Genomic DNA, 18,202 nt, shown 5'->3' on the forward strand with positions numbered 1-18,202 from the left:
AATAAAAAAACTTATTTGTGTATAAATATGTTCTCTACCCAAAACTCCTCAAGTAGCAGTTTTAGCTTCATCTGGTTCAAATTTTGCGATTAAAAATCCTATTAATCACCTTTTGCTGCCCAATAATTAATCATTTAATCCAAAAATAATCTACAGATCATCTATAATGTATTGATAAGTCAACTTTTCTCATTTTGATATTAGAAGTATATTTTTTAGCTGCAGATTCATAATTTGCTACAAGTTATCAAGCATTCACTAAATTAATGCTTTGTTGTTGCATTTAGGCAGTAAAATATTTTTTTATTTAAAAAGGAATTAAATTTAGATTTTTAAATGTATTTCTAATATTGCATTAAAAATCAGCAAAATGGTCCAATTGTTTTTATCCGACAAACCAGTTAATCGTCAGAATAACCAGTAGAATAATCGATAACTGCAGGCCTCGGTTCGATCTTTACCTTGGCGTGTTTCTGTGTCCAGGTGTATCGAGGTCACAGCGGCCTGGTTCGCTCCATCAGCGTGTCGCCATCAGGACAGTGGCTCGTTTCAGGTAACAACTCCTCCTGTCAAACAAAATCATACAGCATTAATTATTAAAGCCTTAATGTTGTCTGTAACGTGCTATTGTTTGGATTTTGATGCATTTGTATTCATTTCATTTTATTTGTGTAGAACAGACGATGAAATGTGACAGAAATAAAACAGTAATAAGGCAAATAGTCACACCAAATGACGTCCAAGTTTTAGGTTAAAATGTAAAAGATCTTATGATTTCCTGTTTCTCTCAAACATACGAACATACAGTTATCCAAGTTCACCCTCACCAGACAAAACTTTAAAGTATTCTGACATTAAGTGATGCAAACTTTTGGTAAAAATCCATCATTTTTTAATGACGAGCCTAGTAAAATGAAAATGTGCATGCTGACTGAACTATATATTCTTGAATAAATGAGTCGCTTGCTGTGTCTGCAGGCAGTGACGACGGCTCGGTCCGGCTGTGGGAGGTGTGTTCGTCTCGCTGCCTGAAGACGGTCCAGGTGGGCGGAGCCGTGAAGAGCGTTGCCTGGAACCCGAACCCGTCGCTCTGCCTCGTGGCTGTCACTGTGTAAGCGTCTCTGTTTTCAGAGCGTAAAGACGCTCCGTCTGATCCCCTACGCGTCTCACAAGAGCTGGATAATTTGGCTGAAAAAATGTAGCACGATACAAGCGCTTCGTGTCAGTCGATATTGATAGTTATTGATTAGTTTTTTTGTTTTAAATATCTGAAATACTGACAAACTATTGATGTGACCTTTCCTGTTTTATCCAGTTTTCACTCCACAACGTTGTTTATTTTTAAGCAGTTTTGAGGCACAGTGGTGAAACCTTAAACTGCTGCTGCGCCAGTTACTCAGCAGACTGTTGCTAGGTAACCATAGAATGAGTGAGTTGCTAGGTAACCATAGAATGAGTGAGTTGCTAGGTAACCATAGAATGAGTGAGTTGCTAGGTAACCACACACAGAGAGAGAGAGAGTTAGTTGATTTCACCAACTTTGCTGAGCTGGCAGTGAGAGGTTAAGCAGCTAAAACCTTTCCTCTGCCTACATCCCCCAGAATGCTTTGCGTTTCTGGATTGAAATCAGTGAAATTATTGAATATTCTATCAGACATTGCATATGGCGATATACTTTGTTATTGATTTATTGTCCAGCCCTATGTCTCACATCTTGTTCTTGTTGGTTCTTTTAGGGACTCTGCGGTGTTGATCTTGTCTCCAGCTTTGGCCGATAAACAGGTCATCTCAGCGTCGGAGAGGCTTCTCTCTGCCCAGCAGGAGGAAGGGCCCTCTGAAGGGTCTCAGCCTGTAGTTTGGTCAGAAATGGAGGGGGAGGAGCTAAATCAGGGCATCCGCCTCAAAATCCAACATCCCAAGGTGAGATGATTCCCATGAATAGATTTAAAACCATGATTCAAAGCTGCAGTATGTAACATTGTGATGACAGTGTGGTATGAGATTGATGGTCTGCGAAAAAAATCAAGCTCCTGTGCATTCTCCAACAGCCAATCAGAGCCAGGAGGTGGGTCTTAACACTCCTATGAATGCTAAAGCTAGTTAGCATAACCACCAATAACAGCAGATAAATAGTTTTCCTGTAATGGCAAGTTGTTTGTTCACATTAAGTAGTGAGTACATGAGCATGATTGACAGCGCCTAGACCCGCCTCCTGGCTCTGATTGGTTGTTTTTGGTCTGTGTCATATTAAACTGTGACAATATACTGAAATTTCAACAAATATGTAAAAACAACATTTTTAGATAAAAGTCGCATACTGCAGCTTTAAAGGGAACTAACAGAGAGAATGTGTCTCCTCAGCCGGTCCACCAGGTGACGTGGCACAGCAAAGGAGACTACCTGGCGTCGGTGATGCCGGACCACTCCAGCCACATGCAGGTGTTCATCCACCAGCTGAGCCGTCGGCGGAGCCAGAACCCCTTCAGGAGGAACAAAGGCCTGGTCCAGGCCGTGTCCTTCCACCCCATCAGGCCCTATTTCTTTGTGGCGACGCAGCGGTCGGTCCGGATCTACAACCTGGTGAAGCAGGACATGACCAAGAAGCTCCAGGCCAACTCCAAGTGGATCTCCAGCATCGCCGTTCACTCTGGAGGTAGGTGGACGGGTTCTGTTCAGTCCAGTGTCACTGCTGGGGGCAGAGCCTGAGTCTCACCTGTCTGTCTGCAGGTGATCATGTGATCTGTGGGAGCTACGACTGCAGGCTGAGCTGGTTCGACCTCGACCTTTCAACCAAACCGTACAAGATGCTGCGGTACGTTATTATCGCTAATGATTTAGGCATTAATGAACAAATTCATCTCAATAATTTAAGGTTTTTCATTTTAAGGGACTTGTTAGTTAACTATATATAATATTACTTTAGCTCAGAATTAAAAATGAATTAAACACACTGACACATTTCAGGTTTTTGTTTGTGATAGTTACGTTTTCACAAAGTTTTACTAATACTTTCAATTCAGTTCATTTTATTTATACAGCACCAGTTCACAACAAATGTCGTCTGAAGACACTTTACAAAAATAATTCCAGCTGAATCATGCATTGATTCAGAAAACTAGAATCATACATGATTCTAGTTTTCTAACAGTAAATTACATGACATTGAGTCACTCTTTTTTTTTTTTAGCTGCAGGTGCATCTTTTTCCACAAATGATCAATCGTACAATAAAGGATCAGAATAAAATACAATTTATTATGATTTGCACACGGATACATTGTAGGACAATCGCATTGGTATTTTTGTGTGTTTAACTCAATATTAGTAGAGCTTAAACAATAAATATATAAATATACAAAGCAAACAAGCATTTAAAATATGCTTTATGCTTCTGTGTATAAATAATTAATACACAGAGGCTTAATGTATTTTTTTAAATGCTTGTTTGCTTTTATCTTTCCATTTTATCTTATGTATATTTAGTCTCTATTTTAAAAACAAACTTCTGATACATTATTGCTATTTAGGCAATAAAATGTTTTTGGTTTTATTTCAAAGGAAATTGAACATTTATTTGCACTTTTATGCATTTCTAATGTTGCATAAGTTGAAGTATGTTAAATAAAAAACCAGCAGAATGTCTAATTACCAAATTAGTTATAAAAAAAAAAACAATTGAATAGTCTGTTACTAGAATAAATATTAGCACAGCTCTAATTATAAACATTTTGGGTTTATTTAACTTTAAGTTATTTAAGTTTATCTGAATTATCAGATATAAAACATTTGAAATGTATTACCGTGCGTAAGGAATTCATGTATATAAATAGAAGTTTGACTGAATGGTTTAATTGTAGGTTTTATATTTTGTTTTGGTGTTTTTGTATATACTGAGCGCTTTGGTTTCTTCCTGCCTGTCAGGCATCACAAGAAGGCGGTGAGGAGTGTGGCGTACCACAGAGGTTACCCGCTGTTCGCCTCGGCATCAGACGACGGATCGGTCATCGTCTGCCATGGAACCGTCTACAAGTAACGCCTCCGCCTGCTCACATGCCACACACCTGTTTAAAGATCAATATGTTTCAGCTTTTCTTTTCTCTTCCAGCGATCTGCTGCAGAACCCGCTGATCGTCCCAGTCAAAGTTCTCCGGGGTCATGTGATCACGCATGACCTCGGCGTCCTGGACGTGACCTTTCACCCCACACAGCCCTGGGTGTTCTCGTCCGGCGCCGACGCCACCATCAGACTCTTCACCTGAGAACCAGCCCTTTATTTCAGAGGCGGGGATCTCTTCCGCCCTACTGTATCCTAGCAACCAGATCTGACTGGTTGCTAGGATACAGCAGTCAAGAGGTCCTTTCCTGTAGTTTTTGTGTTCGTTTGTACTCAATAAAATATAACATTCTTACTCTTCATGTTCAGTTGTTTTAATCTGCAGAAAAATCTGTTTTGAACCACCGAAACAGATTCAGTGGGGTTTAAAACAAATCAGAACCAATCCACCATTTTGTTTAACTGTTCAGTTCTGACCCTTATCGGAGCAAATCAATTTACTGACTGAATGAAAATTATTCAACAAAAGGAACCCACATTTATTGGGATCTTTGACAGTTTAGTGCAGAAAACTAGTTATTAATGTTAATATTTAATATCCTAAGGTACAAAGTGTTATAGCAGTCTGGTGATTTTGGGTTTCGTTTTGTTTTACTAAAGGCAGCTTTTTAAAAAAAATGGAAATAGAGTTCAGATCCCTTTTTATATTATTTACAGTATATGTGCTTTTTTGGATTGCTTTATCACATGTATAAGAAAATGTGCTCATTTAAAAGAAATGTTTCTATTAAAATCTAAAAATAGGAATAAAAATATTGCTCTTTAAAATTTCAAACAGGTTTCCTGTAGTAAAATGTATTTTTTTGTTGACTGAAGGAATAAATGCCTTTGGATTGTAAAGCTTGTAAACCTCAGTTAGGAACTTTTAGTTTGAAAGTTTTATGTGAAGTCGCAGCTTGTTTCCGGCGGACCTTTTCTGGTGTAACACCAGACCATGACGACTGTACACAGAATCACACCGATCCGCGAAAACTGTGTTTACACCAGTTGTTATTGGTAAATATGATTAAAACAACCGCTATACTTTAAAAATAGATCGCTTGCATGTTGATATAGTTGATTGTGCTTTATGCTAGTGCTAATTGGGGGATTGATATTCGAATGTAAATAAGTATAAAGGACATAAACAAGTGTTGGTTTTAAATAAACAAATCAATTAATATCCGAGCTGTAGTTAACTTATTTTGTAATGTAATCTTTCTTATCAGGTCTAAAAAACTGATGCTTTTTGTATTTTGGTGTATTTTCTGCACCTTTTACAGGTTTATTTAAAAACGTGCTGAACTGTTGTCCTCTAGGTGTCATTATTTCATTAGCCTGGATTTTCCTGTTGATTTTCGTGTTTTCTGTTCTTGTTTTGCAGTGAAGAAAATGTGTGGAAGCTGTGCGAGTTTGTTCAGAAAGAGAGAACTGCTCCACTGGAACAGCTGTTCGTCGTTTTTATCTCTAATGACAAACGGATGGTGAGAAGCTCGGGATAAATATGAACCTCTACTAATACTGAATGTAGATTCCTTATTAGCCAGTTAGTGAGAGACTTGTTGAGATTAAAGCAATATTTATCCAGTTATCAACAACTGTATTTACTTTCTTGTAATTATTATATAAAATTAATAAGATTGTGATTATTTGAAGACTTTCTGTTGATATTCTAACTTTTGTCACTCGTAAGAAGTATAGAGATCAGGGTTTTTGTTTTGTTTTTTTTACATTTACTAACATTACTGGCAAGGACAAGCAAGTGTTTTTTTTTTTAATGCTAATAAATATCTGAAAAATGTGGGGGGCAGATTGTAGAACCACCATCTGCAGGAGATGGTTCCTTTTTTTAAATACTGAAAAACATCACAATTGAAGCTGGGTGTGAATATTTTTCCAAGCCACCTTTTAGGTTAGATTTCATAACAAAACCCTAAAAATGTTAATTTAATACAGCTCATAAAGAAACATATGTTGATCATAGTGCTGTACAATTCATTCAACTAAATAAAGCAAGATATCAATAAGAAAAAAATGAATAGTCCACATCATTGAACCCCATTGAAAACCACCTGGTTATTCCACCAAATACTGATTTCTGAACTCTTCCTGAGTTAAAACATTAGTTTGTAATTTCAAAATGAATATGAACTTGTTTTCTTTGCATTATTTGAGGTGTGTGTCTTTTTTTTTATTTTGATAATTTCTCATTTTCTGCAGATAAATTCTAAATTATTACTTGGAAATTCTGAGACATGTCAATGTTGATTGTACTCAAACATATATACGTTAGTATATACTAATAAAAAGTAAAGTGAGAGAAACTGATCATTTTAAGTGGTCTTTTACTTTTCCAGAGCTGTATATTGAAAACTAAAGTAAAAACAAACTACAAATATTCTCCATACCTGTCATTATAAAAGACTCAAACTGAATGAACGCCAAAGAATAAAAAATGGATCTTGAGCAATTTTTTAATATAATTTTTGACTGTCTCGGTCCTGAAACTTTTAGAGCAGCTGATTTTCCTCTGAAGCTGATGATGTTCTCTGTTTTCCCTCAGATTCCTCTGTGGAAGCAGAAATCCGGACATGGCGACCAGCCTGTGATCTGGGTCTGTTTCCTCCACATCTTAATCCCTGACTGATGATGCTGTTTTGTTTTGGCGTCATTAACTGCGTCTCTGCGTGTTTCAGGACTACCATGTGATCCTGCTTCAGGTGCGCCCTCAGTCGGACTCTCTGGTTTACGATCTGGACTCGGTGTTGTCGTTTCCCTGTAGCCTGCGGCTCTACGGAGCCATGGCCTTCCGCTCGGACCGCCACATCCGACCCGAGTACCACAGGTAACCTGCTGTTATAAATTCCCTAGTATTACTGTCTGTTTTTGTTAAATACTGGTGTAAAAAATAAATAGAGTTTTACATCAGGCGCTTGTTGGGCAGCTAAGGGGTCCTTAGGAAATTATATAAGAAGCAGTTATTCTTCCATTACGTTCACACTGTTTGTGATTAAAGTGGGTCATAACGATCCGTTAACGATCGCTAAATATCGCTTTGGTATGCTAATGAGGAGCTGTATTTCAAAGCTAATTGCAGTTAATGTTTCTTTGCTACTTGTTTTAATTGTTCTCATTTCTGCGCTAATATAAGCAAAGGGTTACCTTTGTCATGTCATGCTGGACGAAGTTTCTAAATCTAACTGGCAGCCAATCAGAAAGATTAGCACAGTAAATTACATTTCAATACATTATTTTAACATATACAATGATTGAAAAATATATTTGATTTTATGAAAAAAAAAATTTTTTTTAAAAAAAAGCAAAAATATTTGAAATTTTTAAATTTCTTCTATTTTTTGAGCCCCGCTAGTATACCTTGGTGGCCCTCACTTTGAAAAGCACTGGGCTAGCTTTCCAGCTTAGAGGCATTCACAACTAACAAACAGTACAGGGAATTTATAAGAGCAATTAGGAAGATGAAGGTCACACATCTCTGATGATGTCACAGTAATGTCTGCTGGTGTCTGTGACAGGAAGCTGCGTGTGATTCCTGCTGACAGCTTCCTGTTGAACTTTGCGTCTGATCGATCTCACATGAGGAACCCTGATGGAACCTGGAAGATGCCTCCTCCTCTGTACACCCCCATCCAGACGGCAGGTAGAAGGTCTTCCTTCTGGGTTTATTTATGTTTTGAATAGAGATGCAGCATGAAGCATAATGTCAAAACTTTAGTTTGACATATTCAAGAAAGTTGGTGGAAGTATAAACTTATCAATACTCCCACTCTTTACATATGTATTTAGATTTACTACATGTATAATCCGTATATATAAGAACTAAACCCGTATTTAATAGTTAAGCCATCAATTTAGTGTCTAATTAATTTTAATTACAGTGGCAAAAACAATCATTACTACTTTAAATATCACCAAAAGAAAAACTAGCATCAATAACAAAAACAATAACTGAACAATTTTATACACTATATCTAACAATAATTATATGTTTATAAAATAATTTTAACAGTTTTATGTTTGGACAAGTTTTATTGTCCAAACATAACTTACTGATGCACTAAAGTTTTTTTCTAATATTTCTGAATTTGCATATTTTAAATAGGAAATTTGCTCCTTAGTCTTAAATAGTTTTTGAAGGTTTTTTCAGTAATTTTTTATTTTTGGCTTTGTACAAAATTGAAGTCGTCTATAGTTTCATTATGTCAATAAATTTAAATAATTCAGGTTTTACAAAAACCATGTTAATAAATATCCCACCTTATAGATGTTTTATTTCTCTTTTTTCTGTAGTTAAGTTTTGTACTTATTGCTCCAGATCTCTACACGGTCACTTGCGTGTTTTCTGTGATGATGATGATGATGATGATGATGATGATGATGTCACTGGTTTGACGCCTCTCCTCCTCAGAGAGTCAGATGAACCTGGATGACTTCATCAGTATGAGCCCCGCTGACGGCTGGGGAACCGTCTACAGTCTGGATCACTTCCTGCTCACATACACTGGAAACCCGTCCACAGCATCGTCTTCACCTTGATCTTCCTCAACGCCACTAGCAGCAGCAGATGTGGTTTCATGACATTGTTGCTTCAGGTGGTTCAGAATCAACGGTTGTGTTGGACTTTTATCCTGGTTCTGATGTCGGATCCTTTAGTTTTTTCTAACATTGTCAGATATTTGACCTGTGGATCATTGTCTGAGCAATAAAAACATTTTTTATAATCCTTGAACATGTTGACATTAAAATCAGAGGCTGAGGAAAACAACTTTACACTCTGTCCTCATCAGGCTAGTTGGAAAAAGCACAACGTCAGTAAAACATTGATTAAGAAACAAAAAAGGGTTTCATTTAATCAACATTAGATTTAAAAAAAAGTGGTTGTTTATTTTTTAGGGTCAGGCTTTAGACTTCCATATACATCTAAAACTGTTTGAAACTATTAGTTTTTCTCCTGCCTCAATCAGTTATTAATGACTCAAACTGGTGCATCTCAACATAAAAGTATAAAAGAGTTGATTTAGTCTACTCTATAAAAGTTTTATTTCAACTTTTATTTGAAATAAAGGTTCAAAACTGAACTTTTGAACCTTTATTTAGTTCAAAAGTGAAACTCAGATTCACCAGATAGAGTAAAATAATTAAAGGGAGCCTCGTATGCTAAATTCCCATTTTGCACATTTCTGTACTTCCATTTGAGTTTCTACTGCTACTAAAAACAACCCAAAGGCTTAAAAAGACAATTAGCCATTTTTTAGTTTTATTTCTTTAAATCATTTTTCAGTGAATGTCACTGCAGGGGTGTCCAAAGTGTGGCGTTAGGGCCATTTGTGGCTCTTAAAATGATTTTGATCAGCCCCAGAATACAAGTCAAGAATGGTAAAAACAATTGATAACCCCCCATAAATTCTAAATTGCAACAATCTGAAGCCCTTTTTTATGTTTTGGACCTTTAATGATGTACAGATTTAAATTGAGCAAGTAAAATATACAAGCAAACAAAAAAATCACAATACATTAATTCTTGCCTTTCTGATTTAATGAGTTTTGTGGCCTCCAAATGGTTTAAATTAGCCAGATTTGGTTCCTGGGACTAAAAGTTTGTGTTGCACACTTAATTAGTCAATTTGTTTTCCTACAGTCAAACAGAAGAATTACATTTAAATAAGAAAAGGGAGAGGATGTAATTATTTCAAATGTCCATTCGGTCACATTTGTGCACCGACCTAAGATGTCGCTGAGGCCCTCTACTGGATGTACGAAACATCTCCAACAAGATGAGAAAGTGTTTTGCTGTTTTGGGTCATTATCCCATGAAAGACCTATGAAATGCAGCTGTAACTGGTCGGCCCATTTCTCCCCAGAATGCCTGGCCAGTTTAATACAGATTGAAAACACCCTGAGTCGGCTGCAGCAAAGCAGCCAGAACGAAACCTTCCTTCATGCTTCACAGTCAGGACAGTGGCCTTTTCCTGGTCTGCTTCATTCATTCTCTGAACAAAGAGCTGAAAAGCTTAAGTTTTGTGTCACATGTCCAAAAGACTTTCTCCAGAAAGCTTCACGGCATTGTGGTTCAGTCCAGCCTCACGTTTTATGATTTGATTTGCTCCCATTAAGTCCAATTAGGCTGAAACAACAATGGATGGTGCAAACTGACTTTAAGGTATCTTGCTCTCAACTTTAATTTCTCTGGAGGTCGTTCTGTACTCAGCTTTACCTAAACAATAGTTGGGTAAATAAACATTTGCTTATTTAAATACCAGGATAAGTCCACGTCTGAGTCATTTATTCTTCTGATTTAACCCAGGTAAGCCAAAACAGACATTTGTATTTCTGTGTTCAGAAAGGAAATAAGTTGAGCCTCGTATTCATGAATTCGGTCCCGGTCTAACTTGTTCTGCAGCAGAACCACTTGCTAAAACCAGATGGGTTGGATTAATTTTCCTGGAAATGTGGAGGGTACATTTAATCAGGAAGAAGAAAAGGGAGCTGATCGACTCTACCCTCGGTACTACAAAAGCTTTGCTCAGTAAGTTCTTTTAAATGAGGATCTGTACTGTGAACTACGGTTTATTTTTGGAAATTAATGCCAAGGTGGTTATGCTTGTTAACTTGGGTTGATCTGCAAATTGTTTATTGAATTGGAGGAAAGTTTAAATAACTTGGGTTAGAGTATAACTAGATAATGTTAGTGTATTTGTTGTTTAATCAAGAAATTAAAGTTATCTATATTCAATAAATGCACAATAATAAAAGCTCATGTTAAAATTAGCAGAGTTCAGCCTTGAAAAGCCTTGAAAAGTCTGATTTATTAATAATTTAACCTCGATTCATCTGATCTTTATCAATTTTCAGCAGGATGTTTTGAACTATTTCAGGTCAAAATGTCTCTTTTTAGAGGAATAATGAGTGGAAACAGCAACTCTGAACCCGATGAAGGAACAGGAGGAAGTTGGAGCTCTGCTCTCTGTGTGGCAGCAGCAGCTGTTTCTGGTTTCCTCTGTAAGTTAAAATAAACTCATTACATGTTTTAATTGCATACCAAGAGTTCATAATGATAACATCATTGACAGATCATGTCAGATTAAACTCTGTATCTTTGTTGTAATAAAACTGGTTGGTTTCTCTGAAAGTCATTTTCACCTTGATGCTGTGTAAAATAATTGATTAGCAATATGACCAATGGGATACAAGTGATAAGGATTCTATTAATTTCAATTCAATATACCTTTATCCACAGTATATACACCTGAATAACCCTCAAGTATTCTGAATTCACCAGTTTTTAGTCTGTTAAGAACCAGCTTTACATCACCAAGTAGAGCTATCACTACTGCTAAGGTAGATTTTAAGCCAGAATACTAAAGGATTCCCTAAATGTATATAAAAATGGCTGTTTGTTTCCTCAGGGTGGCAGAATCGTGAAGCCAAGAGGAAGATTAAAGAGATGGAAGTTAAGCTCCAGAGAAACACCGGCTACATGCGATGCATTCATATTATATCGTTTCTCGATGCACAATATCAAAAAGAAAATCCATCAGAATACAAAGAAAAATTATTACTTGACAATTATGAAATCAAGAAAACGTTATTCCTGTTATCAAAGCTGGATAACTTGGAGGATCTGCTGGTGGAAAGGCAGCATCTCTACTGCAGCTACTTCACATCCAAGAACCGCCGGGAGATGCTGGAGAAGAAGATGAGGGAGAGCGGCTTAAATTATTTTGGGATACCAACAAATCAAGACCTAAATACGATCTTCAGTGGAGATCGTCACTGTGCTTCCTGTCTGTCGTACCTGTTGACTGGAGACAAACGAAAAAATGGAGCCCTGATGTGGAAGATGCTGGAAGAGTGGAGGAAGAGATTAAACGAAAATGTCAAACAAGATTCGATTAAAAAAGTGAGTATGAAGGTTCATCTCATCTGTGTGGCTTATACTTTATGAAAATTACAATGCATTAAATATTTTTTTTGTCTTTGTTTCCACAGATTTTAGAGGATGAAACTTTTCAGCGCTGATTAAGTCATGAAGAAGAAGTTCATCTTGCCAAAGCAGACGTCTACGTAATATATCAGGTTGCCAGGATCTCAAGAACCAAAGTTTTTATTATCTGAGTTAATGTTCAATTCTTCTTGCCTATAGAGGAACATTTTATAGCCACTTATTGACGGCTCAAAACCTCTAGTTCTGCTGTATTATTTACAATTTATTCCCTTCCTCTGTTTTTGCTCTTTGGTCAAACTTAGATATCTCAAATAATCAAACACAGTAAATACAAAAAGCACTGATGCTTTCATTAATTAGGAAGTTAGAGGCAACCAAAGCAACATGGTGTATGAAGTTAAACATTTTAATTCTTAGTAGTTTTTGATAGACTGGGCTTTTATGATTGACATTTATGACTGTGTGGTTTCTGTTTTCTACATTGCATATTTCTGTGCATTTTGTTTGGCTGTGGATTTTTAGTGAAAAATATCTGTGAAAGCCTGCTATATAAATAAACTTAAATATAAATTTAAATCTCTGAGTCTATTGTCCTCCTGATTTAACTTGGTAAACAAACACAGACTGCATTTGGTGCTTGCTGTATTTCAGAGAAAATAATAATTTAACCGTCTCCCAGATTAAATATAATCCCGCTCTAACCTGCCCTGCAGCAGAGGGGAGTGGCTGGTCGACAGTTAAAATCTGGGCGTTTGTTTTCCTTCTAAACCTTCATTTTAAAGAAGAACCACATGCTGCTGATCAGCTCCACTTTCAATTCAACAAAAGCTTCAAACGGTAAGGGTTTTAACTTAAAATGTGACGTTTTGTTGTTTATCAGCCAATTAAAGCAGTAAATAAATGCACAAAGAAAACAATGAACACTGTTAAAACGTGAACAGGCTCCCTGGGTGTCAAGCCTGTTACAAACTGATTCACCTGATCTTCATTAGTTCTCAGTAGGATGTTATTTAAACGCTTTATGAACTATTTTAAGTCAAAATGTCTCTTAGTAGAGAGAAATGAGTGGAAACCGCAACACTGAACCCGAAGAAGGAGGAAGAGGAAGTTGGCTTCCTGCTCTTTGTGTGGCTGCTGCAGGAGGAGCTGTTGGTCTTTATCTTTGTAAGTTACAGAAAACTGATTCCATTTTTTATTTTCATATCATGAAGAGGCCCATCATAATAAAACCACAGTGAGATTATTTTCAGATTAAACTCTGTATTTTCTGCTGTGAGGGATCCAACAATATAGAGGAGAAATTTATGAAAAGTTGAAGAAAAAAATCTGAAGTTTAGAGATCAATCTTAGAAATTTTTCTAGGAAAATCTCAGAAATTTCTTAGTTTCAAAAGTCAAATATTTTCAGCTTTTGACGCTCTGAAATGTCCAAGTTTTATCAATAATTTTTCTTAAATTTTTTGGTGGAAATTTATACTTTTTTTTGCAACAGCTCTTGAACATACAACATAGTACATATTAAAATATTGATTTAGATTTGTATTTACGCTGCATGAAGGTTTTATTTTAAATGCATTTTTGACATAAGCAGATATGTATGGCGGCACATTAGTTTAGTATAGTTTAGGTTAGTATTGGCCTATTTGTATTTTTACTAACAAGCAACTGAACAGGTTTTCACTTTTATTCATTTCATCTGTCTGCATAGACATGAAAGACCTTTAAGTATGGTGTCTGAATTCACAAGCTTTGTCTGTTAACAACCACTTTTAGATCAATAAGTTACAATTGTTTAAGTTACTTAGACCAGATAATTAAAACATACCCTACATTTGTTGAAATGTCTCTGTTTGCTTCTCCAGGGTGGCAAAAAAAAAGATTGAAGAGATGGAAGTAAAGCTCATGAGAAACAGTCTCTCCATCCACCGCAGTCAGGTTATTCCGTTTATTGAATTTTTTTCTACGTTTTCAAGTCCTCCAGAAGAGAAAAGAAATGCTGTTCGCAACGGTTATGCAAGCAGAGGAACACAGTTCCTTTTGTCAGAGCTGGACGACTTAGAGGATCTGCTGGTGGAAAGGCAGCGTTTCTACTGCAGCTACTTCACCAGGAAGTCTCGACTGGAGCTTATGGAGAGGAAAATAAAGGACAACGCCAATATTTTGATTTGGTACAATTTAATAAAAAATGAGGAGTTGGATAAAATCTTCCGTGAAGATCGTCACTGTGCTTCCTGTGTCTCGTACCTGTGGACTGGAGACAAAAGAAAAAATGGAAAACTGATGTGGGAGATGCTGGAAGGCTGGAGGAAAGCGGCAAAGGAAAATATCAAAGACAAGGACTTTAAAAAAGTGAGCATGAGTCAGAGTGGCTTAAACTTTACATGAGAATATCCTGCACTAAACGTTGTTAATTTCTTTGTTGTTTTTTTTTCACAGGTTTTTGAGGACAAAGAAAATTTCCGGTCTACTTTTCAGCGCTGATTAAATTTGGTCATGAGCAAACTTTACTCAGCAGGGGTTTCAGGAAATTTAAAACCAAATGTTGATAAATGTTTTTATTATTTAATGGGAGTTAATGTTCAATTCTGCTTGGTGTCAGAAGAGCCTTTACAGGGACATAATTATACAAACATTTCCAATCAAGAAAATTATAGACATCCTCTTCATGAGACTGTCTTGGGAAAACAGAGTGTCTTCAGTCAGAGGCTTCTTCAAATTCACTGCAACACAGACTGCTGCAGGAGGTCTTTCAGCTAACAGCCATCATCATCTACAATAACTCTTTGAAGAATTTAATCTAATGAGATACATTTATGTCATTTAATTTCCCTTTGAGATCAATGAAGTATTCTTGAATTTGAATTTTGAGTTTCTCTTTCGTTTCATCATCAGGAGCTGCGTTTCCATCACAAATGTGCACAAATCTTTGTTTATGTTCTGCGAATTTTGAGAAAACACAACTTTGCAATTGCCATTTCCATTAAGTAAGAAATTCTATTGAAATCTCGTCATGGCAGATTTGAGCACAATTGCTATGGAAATACAGCTAATGCTAGGTTTTATGCTAGTAGTTTTTTAATTACTGAAGTGGCTGTTTGCATTAGTGTTTTTGAGCATGAGTGATTGACAGCGTTAAGACCCGCCTCCTGGCTCTGATTGGTTATTTCTGCAGGTTATAGGGGGAACAAAGCGATAAGACAGATTATAATACATCGACATGACATAATGATAAATTTAACAATATAACAGCTGTTAACAGCCTAACTAAAAAACAAAGACAATGGTTAAGATTAAGATAGTTAAACAGGGTATGGTTTAAAATATGTATTAATAGCATACATGTAGGAATATAAATTTACATACTTGCCCTTTTGGAGACATTTTTCTAGTAGACAGCAAAAGCTACTGATCAGGTTTTGACTCTGCTCTGTCCAATGGGTGCGATGAGGTTCACCCTCTTGGTTTTGTTTACTTGCAAAAAGTCCAAAGTGAAAGTGAAAGCAAACCTCAATAAGCTAAATAAATAACATCCGCATTGGAACCGGACCAAGTAAGCAGTCCAAAGTGCTTTCCTGATGTGAATACACCCTTAAACATCAGATTGGATGGATAGGTAAGCAGTTAATCAGGAGAAGCTCATAACTACTGTAATTTGTCATTAATCATATGACTTGGCTGACATCTGCAGGTAAACGCTGCTCCATGTTATGAGGTGTTTATGGTTTTATGTCTTTCTGCATGCTGGAAACCTTGTTGTACTTTGGTAATAATAATAATTAAAAAAAAAACTTTAACCTTGTCTGTAAATTCCAGTAACGGGAAGAAACTGGTTTAAAGTCCTGCTCAGTGATACAGCTGATCAATAAACAGATGGTTGATGAAACCTGTTCCTCCACATATTCATCCTCCAGCATGATAGGCTCATTACTTTAAGGTGAAAGGAGTGGCTACACTGACCCAGGTCTACAGGAAGGTGTGTGTTTCGTCATTATTAAGCTGATCACAGTCAGACTGGACATCACCAACCGGATCATGTAAGTTGCCTAAAATGTAGATTTTCTTTTGAAAAGCAAAACTATGGCCGGTTAAACAAAGCTAATTTATTTCAGGTTCTATGTGAAATTTTGTCAAGACTATCAAATTACATTCATGTTTCTCGTTTTATTTCAAGTTTTTGAAAAATATGACTGAATATGATAACAAACTGAAGGAGTTTTTAGTCATTTCTAAGGTTGAATGAATCTTAATGTCTTTGGATTTCCACCCATCTATCCCTTATGTAAGTGAAAGTACACAAAAACAGAGCTTAGGTTATTTGACTTTATCCAATTCTTTTCTTTTCTCCACTAACAATTCATCTCTTAACAACTCGATGATTTTAATCTGTAAGGTAAATCTGGCGGTCCAGAGAACAGGTAACTCGTGTTTACATCAGACAGGACATGGTCTGATTGGTCAGGCTCCAGTGAAATGCTTCCTGTTAATGTCATTTCTCACCCAACCCATTTTCAGTCTGACTTCTTCTTTTTCATATAACTCAGCTGTATTTCAGAGCAGCCATGAGTGGCATCGGCAGCACCGAGCAGGATGGAGAGGGAACCGGAGGAAGAAGTTGGATCAGTACTTTCTGTTTTGCAACAGCAGGTGTCGCTGTGGCTGCTCTTTGTAAGTTACAGTCAAATCACAGCATTTAAGTTTAAAATTTACGATTCTCACTCACAAGAAAACGATGCCAGGACTATTTATATGATCGAAGGAAACTAAGTCAAACCCACCGAGAGTTTTGATTTGTCGTTCGTTAACGATTCATTCGATTCTTTTGAACGGCTCGGCCGTGAACGAGTCTGTAGGTGAGAACTGTTCTTCGCATTTAACGACTATGCTAACAATACTCTGCTCACACATCAACAACTATTGTTGTTTTTATTCAACTAAAAATGATTAAATTAATTAAATACAGTAGATAGATATTGATAGAAATGGTTGGATAATTTTACATTAATGTTGCAGAAGGTGATTTTTGTTTCTGTAAAAGCAACTCGTCTGTTTTTCTTTTGCTTCTAAATAATAAATAGCTGTAAATGTTATTAATGCACACAACACTTGGTAGTAAAGAAAAGTTTATTTTTTTATTTCCATGTTTGTCATCATTGGAAAGCCACACTTTCACAGTATGTAAATCATTCAAAACACCCTGACTGTTCATGGCTTTTCACATTTAACAAACGGCATGGATGAACAAAGAAAACAACAATAAGGGTGATTAATATTTTCATTTCACGTTGTTTACATTAAGATGTGTTATTGTTGGGCAATTTCAGCTGGTCTTTGACATTTGTTAAATAGGTTAAGTAATCTTCAGGCTGAAAAGTTTTGAGAAACAGACCAATTCTGTGGTATATTTTTTAAATGGTTCATAGTTTGTGAACTATTTCTTTTCTATTTTTTTTTTTTCTAAAAATGGTCTGGATATGTTTAAGCCGCTTTGTAACATTTGCCAAGGCGTCTTGCTGTTTTATATTTTTAAAGCTTTTTTCCCACTTTTCCCATGACTTAGACTGGAAAAATCTTGAAGCAAAGAGAGAGAAGAAAGAAATGGAGCTGAAGATCAAAAGAAACCTTGTCTATATTCAACGGAGTCAGTGGATCTCACTGAAAAGTGCTTTCGGTCTTTTTGAAATGCCACTAATGGAGAAAACGAAATCACTAAAAATGGAGCTCAGAGAAAGAACCGAATTGCTCAATTTATCGCAGCTGGATGAGTTGGAGGACATGTTGGTGGAAAGACAACATCTTTTCTGCAGCTACTTTACGCCAAGATCATGTCGGGAGCAGCTGGAGAACGAGATCATTAAGAAAGCTGGTAAAATACCAGCTTTCCACAAGAAGAATGTAAAGGCAAATCTGGAGAAGATCTTCAGAGAAGATCGCCATTGTGCTTCCTGTCTGTCATACCTCATGACCGGGGATAAAAGAAAGAATGGAAGAATGATGTGGAAGCAGCTGGCATACTGGAGGAGAGCAGTGAGGAAAGAAAAATACTTGAGTGAAAATTCCACTTATTGTTAGCCTACCAAAACTACATTACATTACAAACATTAGCATTTCATGGGTGTCTCAAAGATAGAAATCCTTCCCCAGCTTTCTG

At 36.5% G+C, this 18,202-nt stretch overlaps 4 protein-coding genes across 5 annotated transcripts in view; all 4 read left to right on the forward strand.

Moving 5' to 3' along the window:
- bop1 (BOP1 ribosomal biogenesis factor) overlaps window positions 1-4,413 on the forward strand; it is a 12,343-nt gene extending 7,930 nt beyond the window's left edge. For both annotated transcript variants that reach the window (XM_015039564.1, XM_015039565.1), the window contains exons 10-16: window positions 484-553; window positions 979-1,111; window positions 1,737-1,920; window positions 2,362-2,653; window positions 2,728-2,812; window positions 3,921-4,028; window positions 4,105-4,413. In XM_015039564.1, coding sequence (XP_014895050.1) covers window positions 484-553; window positions 979-1,111; window positions 1,737-1,920; window positions 2,362-2,653; window positions 2,728-2,812; window positions 3,921-4,028; window positions 4,105-4,258 — 1,026 coding nt within the window. In that variant the 3' untranslated portion in view covers window positions 4,259-4,413. The remainder of the gene's footprint in view (window positions 1-483; window positions 554-978; window positions 1,112-1,736; window positions 1,921-2,361; window positions 2,654-2,727; window positions 2,813-3,920; window positions 4,029-4,104) is intronic.
- Window positions 4,414-4,916: 503 nt separating this feature from the next.
- Window positions 4,917-8,839, forward strand: ntaq1 (N-terminal glutamine amidase 1). Its single transcript, XM_015039580.1, has 6 exons — window positions 4,917-5,109; window positions 5,477-5,576; window positions 6,656-6,706; window positions 6,789-6,937; window positions 7,626-7,750; window positions 8,519-8,839. The coding sequence occupies exons 1-6, from the start codon at window positions 5,048-5,050 to the stop codon at window positions 8,644-8,646; spliced, it is 615 nt and encodes a 204-aa protein (XP_014895066.1). The 5' UTR covers window positions 4,917-5,047; the 3' UTR covers window positions 8,647-8,839.
- Window positions 8,840-10,503: 1,664 nt separating this feature from the next.
- On the forward strand, window positions 10,504-12,486 carry LOC106951851 (uncharacterized). Its single transcript, XM_015039579.1, has 4 exons — window positions 10,504-10,636; window positions 11,006-11,109; window positions 11,517-12,010; window positions 12,100-12,486. Exons 1-4 carry the CDS (start codon window positions 10,533-10,535, stop codon window positions 12,127-12,129), a joined length of 732 nt encoding a protein of 243 aa, XP_014895065.1. The 5' UTR covers window positions 10,504-10,532; the 3' UTR covers window positions 12,130-12,486.
- A 3,507-nt stretch (window positions 12,487-15,993) lies between these two features.
- On the forward strand, window positions 15,994-18,196 carry LOC106951857 (coiled-coil domain-containing protein 127-like). The gene is made up of 3 exons (XM_015039587.1): window positions 15,994-16,088; window positions 16,607-16,719; window positions 17,612-18,196. The coding sequence occupies exons 2-3, from the start codon at window positions 16,614-16,616 to the stop codon at window positions 18,121-18,123; spliced, it is 618 nt and encodes a 205-aa protein (XP_014895073.1). The 5' UTR covers window positions 15,994-16,088; window positions 16,607-16,613; the 3' UTR covers window positions 18,124-18,196.
- Window positions 18,197-18,202: the final 6 nt, after the last annotated feature.

The sequence above is a fragment of the Poecilia latipinna genome, unplaced genomic scaffold (genome assembly GCF_001443285.1).
Source record: "Poecilia latipinna isolate Pla-1442-1.1 unplaced genomic scaffold, P_latipinna-1.0 Scaffold476, whole genome shotgun sequence".
Lineage (NCBI taxonomy): Eukaryota > Metazoa > Chordata > Actinopteri > Cyprinodontiformes > Poeciliidae > Poecilia > Poecilia latipinna.